The sequence below is a fragment of the Thunnus thynnus genome, chromosome 1 (genome assembly GCF_963924715.1).
Source record: "Thunnus thynnus chromosome 1, fThuThy2.1, whole genome shotgun sequence".
Lineage (NCBI taxonomy): Eukaryota > Metazoa > Chordata > Actinopteri > Scombriformes > Scombridae > Thunnus > Thunnus thynnus.
The window spans coordinates 39,268,432-39,283,675 of NC_089517.1; the positions used below are offsets into that span (position 1 = coordinate 39,268,432).

At 42.6% G+C, this 15,244-nt stretch overlaps 1 protein-coding gene across 2 annotated transcripts in view; it reads right to left on the reverse strand.

Moving 5' to 3' along the window:
• Positions 1 to 10,608: 10,608 nt before the first annotated feature.
• arnt2 (aryl-hydrocarbon receptor nuclear translocator 2) overlaps positions 10,609 to 15,244 on the reverse strand; it is a 92,022-nt gene continuing 87,386 nt past the window's right edge. For both annotated transcript variants that reach the window (XM_067597859.1, XM_067597849.1), the window contains one exon: positions 10,609 to 15,131. In XM_067597859.1, the coding sequence (XP_067453960.1) occupies positions 15,033 to 15,131 (99 nt within the window). In that variant the 3' untranslated portion in view covers positions 10,609 to 15,032. The remainder of the gene's footprint in view (positions 15,132 to 15,244) is intronic.

Consider the following 15,244-nt stretch of genomic DNA (forward strand, 5'->3'; position numbering starts at 1 on the left):
TGTACACCTCTGTTATTGATGGGCCTTTACTTTATACACTGATCAGTCACAACATTACAACCATCTGCCTGATAGTGTGTAGGTCCCCCTTGTTCCACCAAAACAGCTCCGACCCATCGATGCATGGACTCCACAAGACCTCTGAAGGTGTTCTCTGGTATCTGGCACCAAGATGTTGGCAGCCGTCCTTTAAGTCCTGTACATTGCGAGGTGGGACTTCCATGGATCGGACTAGTTTTTCCAGCACATCCCACAGATGCTCAATCAGATTGAGATCTGGGGAATTTGGATGCCAAGGCAACACCTTGAACTCTGTCATGTTCCTCAAGCCATTCCTGAACAATTTTTGCAGTGTAGCAGGGTGTATTATCATGCTGAAAGAGGCTACTGTGAATGGCCTCTTTCAGAGAATACCGTTGCCATGAAGGGGTGTAATTGGTCTACAATAATGTTTAGGTAGGTGGTACATGTCAAAGTAAAATCTACATGAATGGCAGGACCCAAGGTTTCCCAGCCGAACATTGCGCAGAGCATCACACTGCCTCCACTTGCTTACGTTCTTCCCATGGTGCATCTTGGTGCCATCTCTTCCCCAGGTAAACGACACACACACACACCCGACCATCCACATGATATAAAAGAAAACACGTTTCATTTAATGGACTACCCTTCTGAGGTACTTTGTAGAGCTCCTTGAGTGTTTGTGTATGAGGATAGTTGGGAAAATCTGATTGTCTTTTTGGTTTGTTTCTGTTGGAGGGATTATTTGTATGAAGTTAATCATGTTTTCATTTTGTTGTGTTTGCAGTTAGTGGACCACTGCCTTGGTGTATCTTTTTTTTTGCTTATTTTGATTTAATTGTTATCTTTTTATTTTCAATTTCAATTTTCAATTTTATTTATATAGCACCAAATCATAACAAAAGTTATCTCAGAGTACTTTTCACATAGAGCAGGTCTAGACCGTACTCTTTAATTTACAGAGACCCAACAATTCCCCCATAAGCATGCACTTGGCAACAGCAGCAAGGAAAACTCCCATTTAACAGGAAGAGACCTCAAGCAGAACCCGGCTCTAGGTGGGCAGCCATCTGCCTTGACTGGTTGGGTTAAGCGAGAAAGAGGGAGGGAGAGGTAGAGGGGGGGAAGAGACACAGGGAAGCATATTAACAGCAATACTAACAATAACAACAACAATAATAATAGAGATCACTAGTAATAATAATAGCAATAATAGCCGGAGAAGGTGTCAAGGCCGGACCATGCTGTCATCACTCATGCTCTGGAGTTTCCTGTGAGACAAGAAAGCACAAAAACTCTGTGGAAGAAGCCAAGTTAGTAACATGCATAAATGATACATGAATGCATACAGATGGAGAGGAGGAGGAGACAGGAGCTTAGTACATCATGGGAAGTACCCCAATAGTCTAGGCCTGTAGTAGCATAACTAAGGGCTGATCCAAGGCGAGCCTGGCCGGCCCTAACTATAAGCTTTATTTAAGGAAAGTTTTAAGCCTACTCTTAAATGTAGAGAGGGTGTCTGCACCCTGAACCGAATCTGGAAGATGGTTCCACAGGAGAGGAGCCTGATAGTTGAAGACTCTGCCTCCCATTCTACTTTTGGTGACTATAGGAACCACCAGTAAGCCTGCATTCTGGGAGCACAGTGTTCTAGTGGGACAATAGGGTACTATGAGCTCTTCAAGATATGATGATATCTGACCATTAAGAGCTTTGTAGGTGAGGAGAAGGATTTTAAATTCTGGGGAGAGATTTTGGGAGAAATAGATCTCTTTTCCTAGTTTTAGTCAGTACACGTGCATCAGCATTCTGGACCAGCTGGAGAGTCTTTAGAGACTTGTTAGGGCAGCCTGATAATAAGGAATTGCAATAATCCAGCCTTCCTCTTTTTGAGACAGGATGTGCCTGATTTTTGCAATATTATGTAAGTGAAAAAAGGCAGTCCTTTAAATTTGTTTTATGTGGGAGTTAAAGGACATATCCTGATCAAAGATAACTCCCAGATTCCTTACAGTGGTGCTGGAGGCCAGGGTAATACTATCTAGAGTAGATATATCATTAGATAATGTGTTTCTAAGGTGTTTAGGGCCAAGCACAATAACCTCAGTTTTGTCTGAGTTTAGTAGCAGAAAATTGCAGGTCATCCAGGTCTTTATGTTCTTGACATGCTTGGAGTTTCTTAAACTGGGTTTAACTTGGTTTCATCTGGCTTCACTGATGAATATAATTGGGTATCGTCTGCATAACAGTCAAAATTTATGGAGTGTTTCCAAATAATATTACCTAAAGGAAGCATATATAAGACGAATACTATTCACCTTATATAGTATAAAGTATCTAACTTTTGTGTGCATGGAGGATTCATCATTAACCTGTACAAACTGAAATAGATCTGATAAATAGGATTTAACCCAGCTTAATGCAGTTCCTGTAATGCCAATTAAATGTTCCAGCCTCTGTAATAGGATGTGATGGTGAATGGTGTCAAATGCAGCACTAAGATCTAACAAGTACAGATAAGTCCTTTGTCTTTTGCAGTCAGGAGATCATTTGTAACTTTCACCAGTGCTGTCTCTGTGCTATGATGCGCTCAAAATCCTGACTGAAAATCCTCAAATAAACTATACTTATGTAGAAAGTCACATAACTGATTGGTGACTGCTTTCTCAAGGATCTTAGAGAGAAAGGGAAAGTTAGATATAGGTCTATAGTTGTCTAAAATGCCTGAATCAAGAGTAGAATTCTTAAGAAGGTTTAAGAAGAGGTTTAATTACAGCTACTTTATACATAACCTGTTACTAAAGACAGATTGATGATATCTAGTAAAGAAGTGCTAACTAAGGGTAACACTTCCTTAAGCAGCCTAGTTGGGATGGGGTCTAAGAGACAGGTTGATGGTTTAGAAGAAATCGTTGTAGTCAGTTCAGGAAGGTCAAATGGAGAAAAACTGTCTAAATATATATCAGGTATTACAGTTGTTTCTAAGGTTCCTGTGTTTGGGGATAAATCGATGCCTGTTGAAGGCAGGAGGTGATGAATTTTGTCTCTAATAGTTAGAATTTTATCATTAAAGAAGCTCATAAAGTCATTACTACTGAGAGCTATAGGAACACATGGCTCAATAGAGTTATGACTCTTTGTCAGCCTGGCCAAAGTGCTGAAAAGGAGCATAGCGCTGTTTTTATTCTCCTCTATTAATGATGAGTAATAGGCAGCTCTGGCATTACAGAGAGCCTTCCTATATGTTTTAAGACTATCTTGCCAGACTAAGGGAGATTCTTCTAGTTTGGTGGTGTGGGCCTCATACTCCATGTACATGAGACAGGCAAGCCTGCATGCAGTCACAAAGCCTGATAACAAGGAAGGGCACCAAGTCAAACAAAGGGAGTCCAAAACAGACTACATCTCCAAGCATGCTCTCCTCAGTTCACATCTTGGTGTGAACTCTGCAGGAAGTCCAGAACTCTCGTCTCTCATTGGCAGAGAGAGAGGAAGCTTTGCTTTCTCCATGAGCAAGTTTACTAAAGGAGTTAACCCCGGGCATATGTCCCCCTCACCAACTGAAAGATTCTCCCCTTGCTGGACGAGCTGAGACTTCAACCCGTGTTCACCCGAACACAATCACCGGATCTGAGAGCAGACCACTGCTGCAACCCAGTGCTCTCACTGCCTGCGGAAGGAAGAAAAGTATTTCCTCACAAAGATGCGGTTAACTTCTCTGCCCCACTCTTCTTCAACTGAGTCGACTCCGCTGTTTTCTCCACCACACCACCGAGGATCAGCTTGCCGTGAAACCTGGCGACAGAGCGTGAGGATGGCCCTGTCAGCATCCGAGCCGAGGAAGCGAGCCGAAACCCAAAGATGGACTGAAACACACACCTACTCACTATCTGAAGCCACCAAGTAAGAGGCTTAAGTAAGAGGGCAGAGATAAGTTATGAAGGTGTGTTATTTTCAGCTTCAGTGCTGTTGTTTGTTGTGCGAATCGATGGACCACCAAGTCCCTTTTTTGTTTGTCCCACTCAGGACTGCTGTGTTTGTGCCATCATGAGTGAGAAAGTAAGTTGTGTATCAAAAATCAGACAACGTGCATTGCAGACTGTCGTCCATACACGTGCTCTCTGTGGACAAAGCAACCGCGTCCCGCACCCGCCTGCATGTGTTTTCACTGTACATACATGTATGTTTGCTTAGGTAGAATTTAGATAGGATAGTGATTTATTGATCAAAGCATTGGCTAACTTTGTTAATTTTGTTATTGTTTAATAAACACTGTTATATCTTTAAAGAGAAGTTCTTTTGTCATTATTGTGTTTATATATTGTGAAAAGTGGCTGATTGAGAGAGTCAGAGCTTGAACTCAAACCTTTGTTCACCTGTGAATGTTGACATCCCTCAGATATTAGCATTCTAGGTGAACTCTTTTATGAGACTACCTTATTGTCAGGCTATTGGTTTCCGGGTGGTCCCCCATTATTATTATTTCATATTAATAATTTATTAATTTTAATAATTAATAATTATCTCAGATAATTATTAATTATTGCTAATAACCAGCTGTGCTCCTCCCAGATCCAACAGTGGAACGCCAAATCCTTTCAAATTTTCACGATGTTTGCTTTAATTTGCAAGTTTGGGAGTTATACCATGGAGCTAACCTCTTATGGTTTATTAACATCCTTTTCAAAGGGGCGATGGAGTCGAGTGTTATAGTCCCCTCCTCCTCCTCTCCATCTGTATGCATTCATGTACCATTAATTTATGTTAGTAACTTGGCTTCTTCCCCAGAGTTTTTTGTGCTTTGTCATCCTGCAGGAAACCCCGGGATACTGTGAGCCTTCGCCATGAGGATGGTGGCACGGTCCTGATGGTGTCCTTCAGCAGCTATTGCTGTTATTTGTTATTGCTGGTCATATCTCTATATATTATTATTGTTGTTATTGTTATTGGTCTGATAAAATAAGATTTTGTGGAAAAACTATTAAATGTTCAATTCCGATGCCATAAGTCAGAACAAGATTGAGGGTGTAGTTACGACAGTGAGTGGGTTTATTTACACTCAGAGAAGCCAATTGACTCTCATAATGAGATAAATGCAGTGCTAAGACTGTCATTATCGATGTCCACATGAATATTAAAAATCACCTACTATAATTACTTTATCTGTAATGAGGACTAAGTTTGATAAAAACTCAGAATTCAGATAAAAATTCAGAGTACAGGCCAGGAGGATGGAACACTATAACAAATAGAACTGGCTGTTTAGTTGGTGTGATAACCCTGTCGGCACTATAGAGCACACTGCACAGTATAGATTGTGAGCTCCTCTTGTACTAGTTTATGTGCTGTTTTGCTCTGTGAATCTGATCCGGATGTTGTTAGATGGGGTGCATGTGACCCTTAATGTATTACTGCACTGTTTGTGCTCAATGTAATTTTATGTAACCATATTTTAGAATAAAAAAGATTGGTATTTTTAATATAACATTGTTCCCTATTTGTCTTTGCCTTCACAGCATTTGAACCTGCTGTCTGTGGCTGGTGGGTACCACATTATTTATGTGTATTATTTATTAATGTGTCGTTTATGTACCAAATGAGAATAAAAATGTCCTGTTTTCAATACAGGATCCTTTGCTGAGTTCTATGAGTGGTTGGGTGAAATAAATTCAACATTGAATTACCACCATTTGGGGAATACCGAGAAGACTATGTATATAGGATCATTTGGGTGGGGAAGCAAACAGGGACAGGAAGTAAAATATTGGTATCAGGCAGAGAGGAGAGACATATTGCAGATATTGAAAATTTTGAAGGAAATATATGGGCAGCCCTCTTCCCTGACCAGGTTGCAAAAACAAGTTTTTGATAGGTGTGAAGAAGAATCCATCTGCACATTTGCACACACTTATGGCCATTATTGATGATATCAACCATTGTGATGTCAAGCAGACCTGATGCAGTGATTTTGCTCTACAGAATCAATTTGTGGAGAATGTTCAAGATTTCACTTCATGCAGGGAGTTAAAATGGGCTGTTTGGCAGAATTCTAAACTAACTCATTTATCTATGAAAGGAGGTGGTGATGTGGGAGGGTGTTGATGCCAGGGGTGGTCAGAAACGACAGGTAGTAAGCTTGTATGAAATTGAGGTGAAAGATGTTGAATCCAATGCAGGCTGCTCCTCCTAAATCTAACCCAGTTATGGTGGAAATTTTGCAAATTTTAAAGCAGCAGCAGGGCCTAGCTGAAAGCACATTGAAGCAACAGCAGGCCCAAATCTCTGATTTAGCACAGGAAGTGTCTGATTTATCAGACATAGGGGCAAGGCAAGCAGGAGATTGTGGGGAACAGCCAAGATTTGATGCTAATGGTCAGTCTATATGCTTTAAATGTCAGGTAGCTGGCCATATTGCATAACAAAAAGCAGCTTCTGCACTGCACACTGCAGTCTCTTGGGATAGGTCGGCCAATATAGCTGAGCAGCAGGAAAACTTTCTCCACCTGTGGTGATGAGCGCAGCTTCAGGTGAGGTTAAAGTGGACTCACACTTTTAGGTTTCAAATGTTGTTGAATATGAATGTTTAGTTGGCAAATGCCCAACTTTGGACGTTTTATTAGGTGATGTAAAGGTTAAATGCCTCCTGGATACTGGGTCAAATGTTTCAACTAATCCAGAGATATTTTCCGAGCAGCATTTCAATCCGACACTCACAAACTGAGTGGTTCTCCCTGTCTGCAGCCAATGGTTTTGGGCATTCCTTACCTGAGTTGCTTTGAGAGGGCTAGTTTGCAGAATCACAAAAGGTAGAGGAGTTTTTGTTGTCCTGGATTGCACAGATGCCGGAGCATTACATCATAAAAGAGCTGTTCCTTGCATATTGGGCATGAATGTGATAAAGATATTTTATGAGATGGAGCAGTTAGTATCAGGGTCTGAGCAGGATTCAAGCCCTCCGTCGGTCTTCTATGAAGCTTTGCCTATTCAGCTGTTCCTGTTAGTATTACAGCTGGATCAACGTGCTTTGTGCCAGTGTTGGTTCCACCTGGTCAGGTTTCTTCATGCTCATGAGTTGCTGGGAGCGGGGGAGGGGAGCCTTCCATGTGAGTTACTCGTCTCCAATGCATTAGTTCCAGTTAAGAACGGACATGTTGCTGTGCTGGTGGTAAATGTAGGTGGTGTAGATGTGCACCTTGAGCCTTAGACTCAGCTTGGCTCCTTGCATGTTGTGGATGTTGTGTCCTCTAATACTGCCCCTGTTGTGTTTGAGTGAGTAGGTCCTCAGGAAGAGCAGGTCTTGTTGTGTGGACAGGCTTGGGGTTGCCACCAGAGTTAGCTGCAAAGGAATTCCCAGGTCTTACTGTTGTCTAGAAAGTGAGGCAGTTTTTGAGTAAGCATTATGGAATTTTTTCAAAGTCAGATATGGATTTAGGATGTACCAGCATGATAGAGCATGAAATTCCAGTTCTAGATGAGGTGAATACCCCCAAGTCAGTATGAGGAAGTCAAGATACACATAGCACAGCTGTTGCTGAGATCAGAAAACATTCATGAATCATTTTTGCAACAGTTGTATGGGTCATTTTGGAAGCTGACAGGGAACCTATTTTATATTTAATTTAGGTATTAAGACATTATTATCTACCCACTACTCACTATTATCTACCCCACCCCCTTTCACATGAATGCACATTCTGGGTGCGGTCTATGTAAAACAAAAAATTAGTCACATACACGCACACAGGGTGTGGTCTATGTAGGTGCGTAGTACATGCACAGGACGCAGAGAATGCAGCCTCCTCTGCTCCTTCGATGCAAAGGAAGGGGGACAAAAGCTCAAGAGCTCAAAAGCCATAGGGCTATAGGCTGTAGGGAAATATGCCACATTTGGGTGCAACATAACCTTGAAGCCATCCAAGCACAAGAGGGATGCACAGATAAACCATGAAGGTCAAAGTGGGAAGCAGTGCAGTTTTGTATGAAAGAAATTTCATATCTGCAGACTCATTGGGCTCAAAGGGAGGCCCACAAAAGCACCAATGTTAAATCCCATGAGGGGACGCTGGATTTAACCACAGGTCTCAGATGGCAAACTTCCTTTAAGAAACGCAGAGTGAGACTTTTAGAGAGAGTTTTAACAAGGAAAATGAATGGGTTCCTCCCTGCTTGTTTAGGAAACAAGCAGTTTAGGAGTAGGAAACCACTGTTGTATTGTCTGTCCTGATCAGAACATACTGGCCTGTCAGAGCCAGACGAAAATACTTTAGAGCTAAGAAAGTCACCAATCGCTTCAGGTGGTTGATGTGGAACTTGCATTGTACCAACAACCAGTACCCTCTCACTGCTGCACCATCACACAGAGCCCATCACCCCCTCAGGGAGGCATCTATGGACACCATATTGTGAAAAGACACCCTCCTTATAGGGGTGCCCTTGTGTAGTTGGGGGTTCTCTAGGAACTCTAACCAATAACTCATAGTGAACCGTTCTCTCTACTCACTTAGAGGCTGCGCACGCACACCATTGAGAGAAGTGAACTGCTAGCCAACTGACCTGCAGCACTGTAGGGGAGGGGCTGTCATCCTCTGGCATGCCGGGGGGTACAACATCACCAGTCTGCCCTGGTTTATTTGATTTGCAGTGTTTTGAGTACAAAATCTACATTTCATTGGATTCAACAATTGAACATTCATGATGCTGGTAGCCCAAACTTGTGACTGGCACTTCCCTCTTGAGGGGAGCCGGTGGTATCGCAGGCTTGCGAGCGCTGCCTGGCACTTGGGTTTCACATCACATCTGGGGAAGATGCTGTATAGAGCTCCTGCCCGCTTCTTCCTCAGCTCAAACTTCACCTGAATAGCTTGAGTGAGTGCCCAAACAAACCCTCAGCAGACATTGGCTCATCCAAATGAATGGCCCTATCCCTATCTGGACATCAAAGAGAATCAGCCACAGGTGTCTCTATGCCACTTCTGTAGATGCCATCCCTCTGCCAAGGGAGAGCACTGGACAATCCCACAGCGGGACACACGAAGGACATAATCCATGACAACTGTGACCTTGTTGAGAAGAGGTGCCAGTGGACTGTCAGGTGCATCTGTTGTCCAAGCTCACACATGGCTCATGGCTTAATATGTCTGAAGTATGGTGACGGAGCTCAGTGCACGAGTGGTGCCTGCCTGCACCTGGTAAATCTTCTCAAGCTGACATGCAGAGAACCTGCAGTGCTTAGATGAAAGGGCTGTGGTGCCCCCCACCATGGTTGAGGGATCCGGCAAGATAAGCTGCTAGGGATGGCTCCATAGGCAGAGGATTGAACAGACCACTTTTTCAGCTCCATCCAGATGCAAATACTGTCCATAGCTGGGCACTGTGATGTGGGTAGACAGCGGTTTGTTCCATGTCAAGTCCAAGCCTGGAAACATGGGCAAGTGACCGTTGTCGACTCAGGGAGAAGGAAAAACCCTGTGAACGTGACGGTTTCTGAGCTGGAGGAGGAGAGGGCCACTCCACCTCCAGTTTCGTAGCTGCACATCGGTACAGTGAGAAGAAGGATGTATCATCCTGGCCTAACCGACAGCAGCAGAGGTGTACTGGCCAGACGATAAAGCCTCCTGTTCATCCTCTGATAAACCATGCATGTCCAAGCCAATGTTCAGCACATCATCGTCATCATGGCAAACGGCCATCAGGGCTCCGGCTCATACTTTTCCAACCCCTCAACATACTCCATGTGGTCAGCCCAGTTACCTCCTTGCTGTCAGACTCAGATGAAGCTGGGTCTCTCATCTCGGAGAGGTTACTGCCATTTGCCGTTTGGTAGTTTTTCCCAGCACTTTCTCCACGAATGTGACCTGCCTCTGCATGGTTGAGTGCCAGAGCTGCTGAAAAGACGCATCAGACTCAGGCTCAGTCAATGGTCTTCTGGTATGGACAATCCCCAGACAGACGGGACATGCCTTGTGCTCGTCTTTTTTGTTCAAAGAGAAGTTGCATCCCTGAGGACAGGGGCGGACAGAAGACTTCTTCTTTGCCTGTTTAGGCTTGATGCTCATACCGAGACACAAAGTCCATAGATAAAACACACACAAAAGTAGTGCTCCGCAGGTAGCCAGCAGCTAACATCAACAAGGGGTGTTAAGCTAACTTCGAGCTGGCAGTAGCCTACTACAGAAACAGAGCTAACTAGCTGTAGCTAGCTAGCCTGACTCAGCGGAGGTGTTCTTCGCAAGGTGAAGAGCGTAACAACTGAAGGATGGGCCTGAGGTGTCTTCAGTCAGGTCACACGGGGGCATGATATCCCATACTATATGAGTTGTACTGAGTGACTTGACTGAAAGAGAACCGAGTACAGTATTTGAATACATGTACTAAGTTATGTTTCACCACTAACAAACACACACATACACACACATTATCTGCTTTTACATCTCATTAAAATATGGCGTATGACTGTGAAAACTGTTTCTTATCTACGCTGATGCTTCTTTTGGTCAAAAATAAACACTCTTCAAAAATCTAAATGAAATCAAAATCAAAGTTCAAAATGTGAAACATGGCCAAACAATGGAGGACTAAAACTTTGAATGGAAGCCACGTAACCAATAAGAATTTATTGTCACAAGCACAATTTGTTACACAAAAATAATGGGTCACATTTACACAATTTATACAGGTCTAGAACTCAATGTACAATTGACAGACTAACTAAGTACCAATAGTTAAATATGTACTCACATTGCACACAATATTATTAAAACCTACACAAAAAACATGTACTGTGTGAAAGTAACACAAGTCGACATAAAAATCACATTATTTACAAAAAACATCAATTTGAGATCTTTAGCAAAAGGACTCCAATGTCTGTTCAAGGTTCTCCCATCCGCCTGTCAGAGACATTATACAGTCTAGAAAGTATTATTCAGTCTCTTAATAGTTGAAAAGATTATAAAGTAATAAAGTCAAGCAGCAAGAGCTGAAGAACACCAAATACACTAGTAAATACTGCGCTTTGCTAGGACGGTATGGCGGTTTTTCCCTTTTAAAGCAGGCTGGTGAGATTAGCAGTTAGCTTTATGAAGTGCACTTTAAGCCTTAGCTTAGCAACTGTCTGCAATGAGGTTTTTTTTTCTAATTTTGTTTAATTTATACACAGAATCCTTCCATCCTCGCATCAGGTTTTTCTCTAGAGTTATGGACATCACTACATATAGGTGAACTTTACACAGTAAGGTTGATGAGGACAGTGAGGACAGCAGCTTCTCCTCTCTTGCTGCTGTTTGGCAGAGTCAGTGATGGTGTGCAAGGGGCTGCATGAGGCAGATGGGGGTGTACATATTCAATGCTCACAGAAGTCTCACTGTGTGTCTGTGGGAACAGATGGTAGGGCTGTGATATGACCAAAACCTCATATGCTGATATAGAGGTCATTTCATATCCAGTTAACGATACATCTCACAATATAGCAGATTCACTGTAAAGTCAATGAATAAATAGTTTCTGGTCTGTCAAGATGGTCAGTCAGACTTTTCATTCCCAAACTGACAGAAGTAGCCCCTCTTTTAGGTACAAGCTCCTTGATTTGTCTTTGTCCATCTTTTGCATGGATTATACTAATAAATTACTCTTACTGGCTTTTTACCCGTGAAGCTTTTATTGCACTTACAGTAACATAAAGAGTGTAGTCATCTTCAACTCATGTACTTCACCTGGTTCACTGTCTCTCCTCTGCTGCGCTGTGTGTGCAGCACACACGAAAGGCTCGGCCCCACCCTCGCTGAACCACAGAGAGCAGAGGAGAGTAGTGCGCCCATAAATGACAGAAAAACGCAGTAGAGACTCTCACACTGAGCTGAAATAAAACAAGTGCCCATAAATTAGGTAAAGTAGTGCAGTGCCCGTTCAAAACATACCTGTTTGGAACAGGCTGATTGCTTATTATTTCTTGAGAACAACATATATATGTATCAATTAAAACGATGATAAATTCATAAATTAAATGGTTTTAATCCAGACAGAAACTTCACCAGTAAGACTAAACTGAGGTTGAACTGTAAAAACAATTTATGGCCTTCCATTGTTTGATTCTGTTGCCAGTCAAACATGTCTGTGCTCCTATTGGCTTGTTTTACTTCCTCTACCTGTTTTCTTCTCCTGTTTAACTAGTTTAGTTTTTAACTTAGTTTAACTGAGCAGGGCATATGCCTTTGTCCCGCTCAGCAAGTCAGAGCCCAGAAGCCCCGTCCCGCTGTTATGTGATGGTGTTTATATCAAACAGCCCCTGCTGCACTCAGAAATGGAGCTGAGTGGCTCACTGTTTGCTTGTTCGTTCTAAGTTTATTAAATGTCTCACGTGTCCAAATAACTTCACACTCGACACTGCCCTTCCTTGTGTCCTCAGCAGCACACCTGCCAAGTGTGAAGTCGAGTCTGAGCCCAGAAGCCCTGGCTCACTGTGATGCGACGTTGTTTATATCAAACAGCCCTCGATGCACTCAGACGTGGAGGTAAGCAGCTCGCTGTTTGCTTGTTCATTCAATATTTATTAATATTAAATGTGTTGCGTGTCCAAATTGCACCAAAAGAGCATCTGTCTTCACAGTAAATCACCTGTTGAGTGTTTGATGGTTGTTGTGCTTTAGAACATAACTGCCGTGAAACAATCAGGAAATAACGATTCACAGGCTTTCTCTCTCTCAGAGAAAACTTTCTAGCACTGTCTCTCAGTTCCCCCGCCATCTCTCTCTCTTTTTCTCGTCTTTTTTAAAATAAGTTGGGAAACCTGCAAAAAACCCAAACTTTTAACGCTATTAAACGAAGAATGTCATGCCCTCCTCACTCTAATGGCAGGGTTGTACAGCTCAGATCATGAGATGCAGTAGCAAAGCCCAGAGGCCCCGCCCTGCTGCTGCAGAGCAGAGCAGCTGATGGCTTGTTTATTTAGAGTTTAAATTTATTAATATTTATCATGGCGTGTGTCCAAATTGCACCAAATTCGACATGGCACTCCCTTTGTTCCCCAGCCATACACCCGCCAAGTGTGGAGTCAATTGGATAAACAGTTCAAGAGATACGCAAAGGACATACAGACAGAGAATCATTCCTTTAGTAGATAGATTACAAATAAATAAACATAGACTCTACTGCGTTTTGCTGTCATTTATGGTCGCTACTCTGACAGTGAACCAGGTGAAGTACTCGAGTTGACAACTACACTTGTTACTTTAATGTCAGTGCAATAAAAGCTTTGCGAGTAAAAAGCCCAGAAGAGTAATTTATTAATGTAATCCATACAAAAGATGGACAGACTCCAACTGACGAAAAATCTTGCCGTAAAGAGTTTGATTTGCGACACTGAAATAAACAATATAGTATAATAACGACAGACGTTTTTCTATCATCACACAATATGTATATATATATATATTGTCATATCGCACAGCCCTAACAGATAGTGTTGGGATTTCTTGGCATTTCCATCAGCATGATTCTCTTTCCAATCACTGCAGTTATTACCAGAGGAGATTGGTCATTTCCTACTGTACTGTGATATAAATGACGTCCTGTCTAGACTGACACCAAGGCCTGATGCATAAAGAAAGATACAAAAAATCTGTTTGCACACACAGCAGAACTATGCATACACAGCTTTATGATTCAGCTGAAGAGTGTGTGTCCACATTATTTTGTCTCAGTCATTGTGAAATAAATATACATCCTCTAATAACACTAGAGCAGTCACTGTGACATTATGTACTGACACATGTGAGCCACACCAGCCTTCTGACTGATGACACCAGCAGGTCAAACATGTGACCCAGTGTGGGTTATTGCCACATCACTGTACAAACTGGGTGACCATGTATGACAATACTACGATATAAAGTAATCATGCTTGGAGGTCGAGGACTGTCGGTGCGCACATCTAAACACCAACAGTTACTGTACGGAACTTCTGAGACTATAGTGAGACATACAGCAGGATGTGATGATGTGATGCTCACACTCAGTTCAGCTCATTCATTCTAGTCTCTGTAGGCCTCCAGTAAAATGTGCACATGTACATGAACTCTCTCAGGATCTTTTCATTTGAAAAATACCAGCAAGTTTCAATGTGCACAGGGCCAGCCAATGTTTTCTCCTCAGTGCTCCAATCACAGTTGAGCAAGATCTTTGACAACTTTGGGCAACTTCTCTGAAGTAGCTGAGGCCTAAATTCCTCAACAGTTAAGTAATGACTAATTGATGCAGTGTTACCGTCTCTTTATAGTTAAATGAAATGTGATACTGTGCAGAACTCCACGTCAGCTCTAAATCAGCACCATCACTGAGATTTAAATGTTAAATCATCTGAAAACATATTTCCTGTTCAGTCAACAGGAATATTTAGGTAAGATTTAGTGCAGTGTGTGTTCCAGAAACTGGAGTTAACTTAATCCAGTCAAATCTGAAAAGTAAAATCTATATAATACTGTATAACACTGGTACTAGTCCTTTACAATTACAGCTATGATGACATGACTGACCTCCTCTAGTCATACTGACACTGACTGTACAGAGCTTCACTCTGGATTCCTATCTCGACAATTTCAGTGACTTGAACATCACAGACTACACTTTTAACTTCATCTGCGTTTGTTCAGAGCTTGAGACAATGTCCATCACTGTGAAGACAAACAGCTGATACATGTTGACTGATGTAGCTTCCATCTGACAGCACGATTCCTCTTGCAGCAATGAGGTATGTGTATGTTCACAGATACATACTGCAGGCCTTGGAGCCTGAACATGAATGGATTGTGTGTGTGTGTGTGTTTGTATGTGTGCGTGAATGACAAGTGCACCCAGACATTCACAGTGCTGCACATCAGCTGTGTGTTGGTGATCCAGCAATATAGAAACATGAGACAGAACATAAGAGATGAAATGCAAATATCAGTCCAGTTCCTCCACTGTCTATGGTGGCCAGGGCAGACCAACAGGGTGGGGGGACGGAGAGGGGGGAGGGGTTACTCAGAGAATGGTGGGAACATGCCGAGGTCAGCGAAGTCCTCAATGTTGTAGTTGGCTGTTCCCTGTGTGGGATCTCCAGCCATGGGTAACATATCCTGCAGAGACACAAGGGGGGAGGGGGGTGGAGGGTGGGTCAGAGGTCTGGGGGTGTGCTGAGGACACACACCTCTTATCACACATATCAAACACACTCTCTGTGTAGACTGGT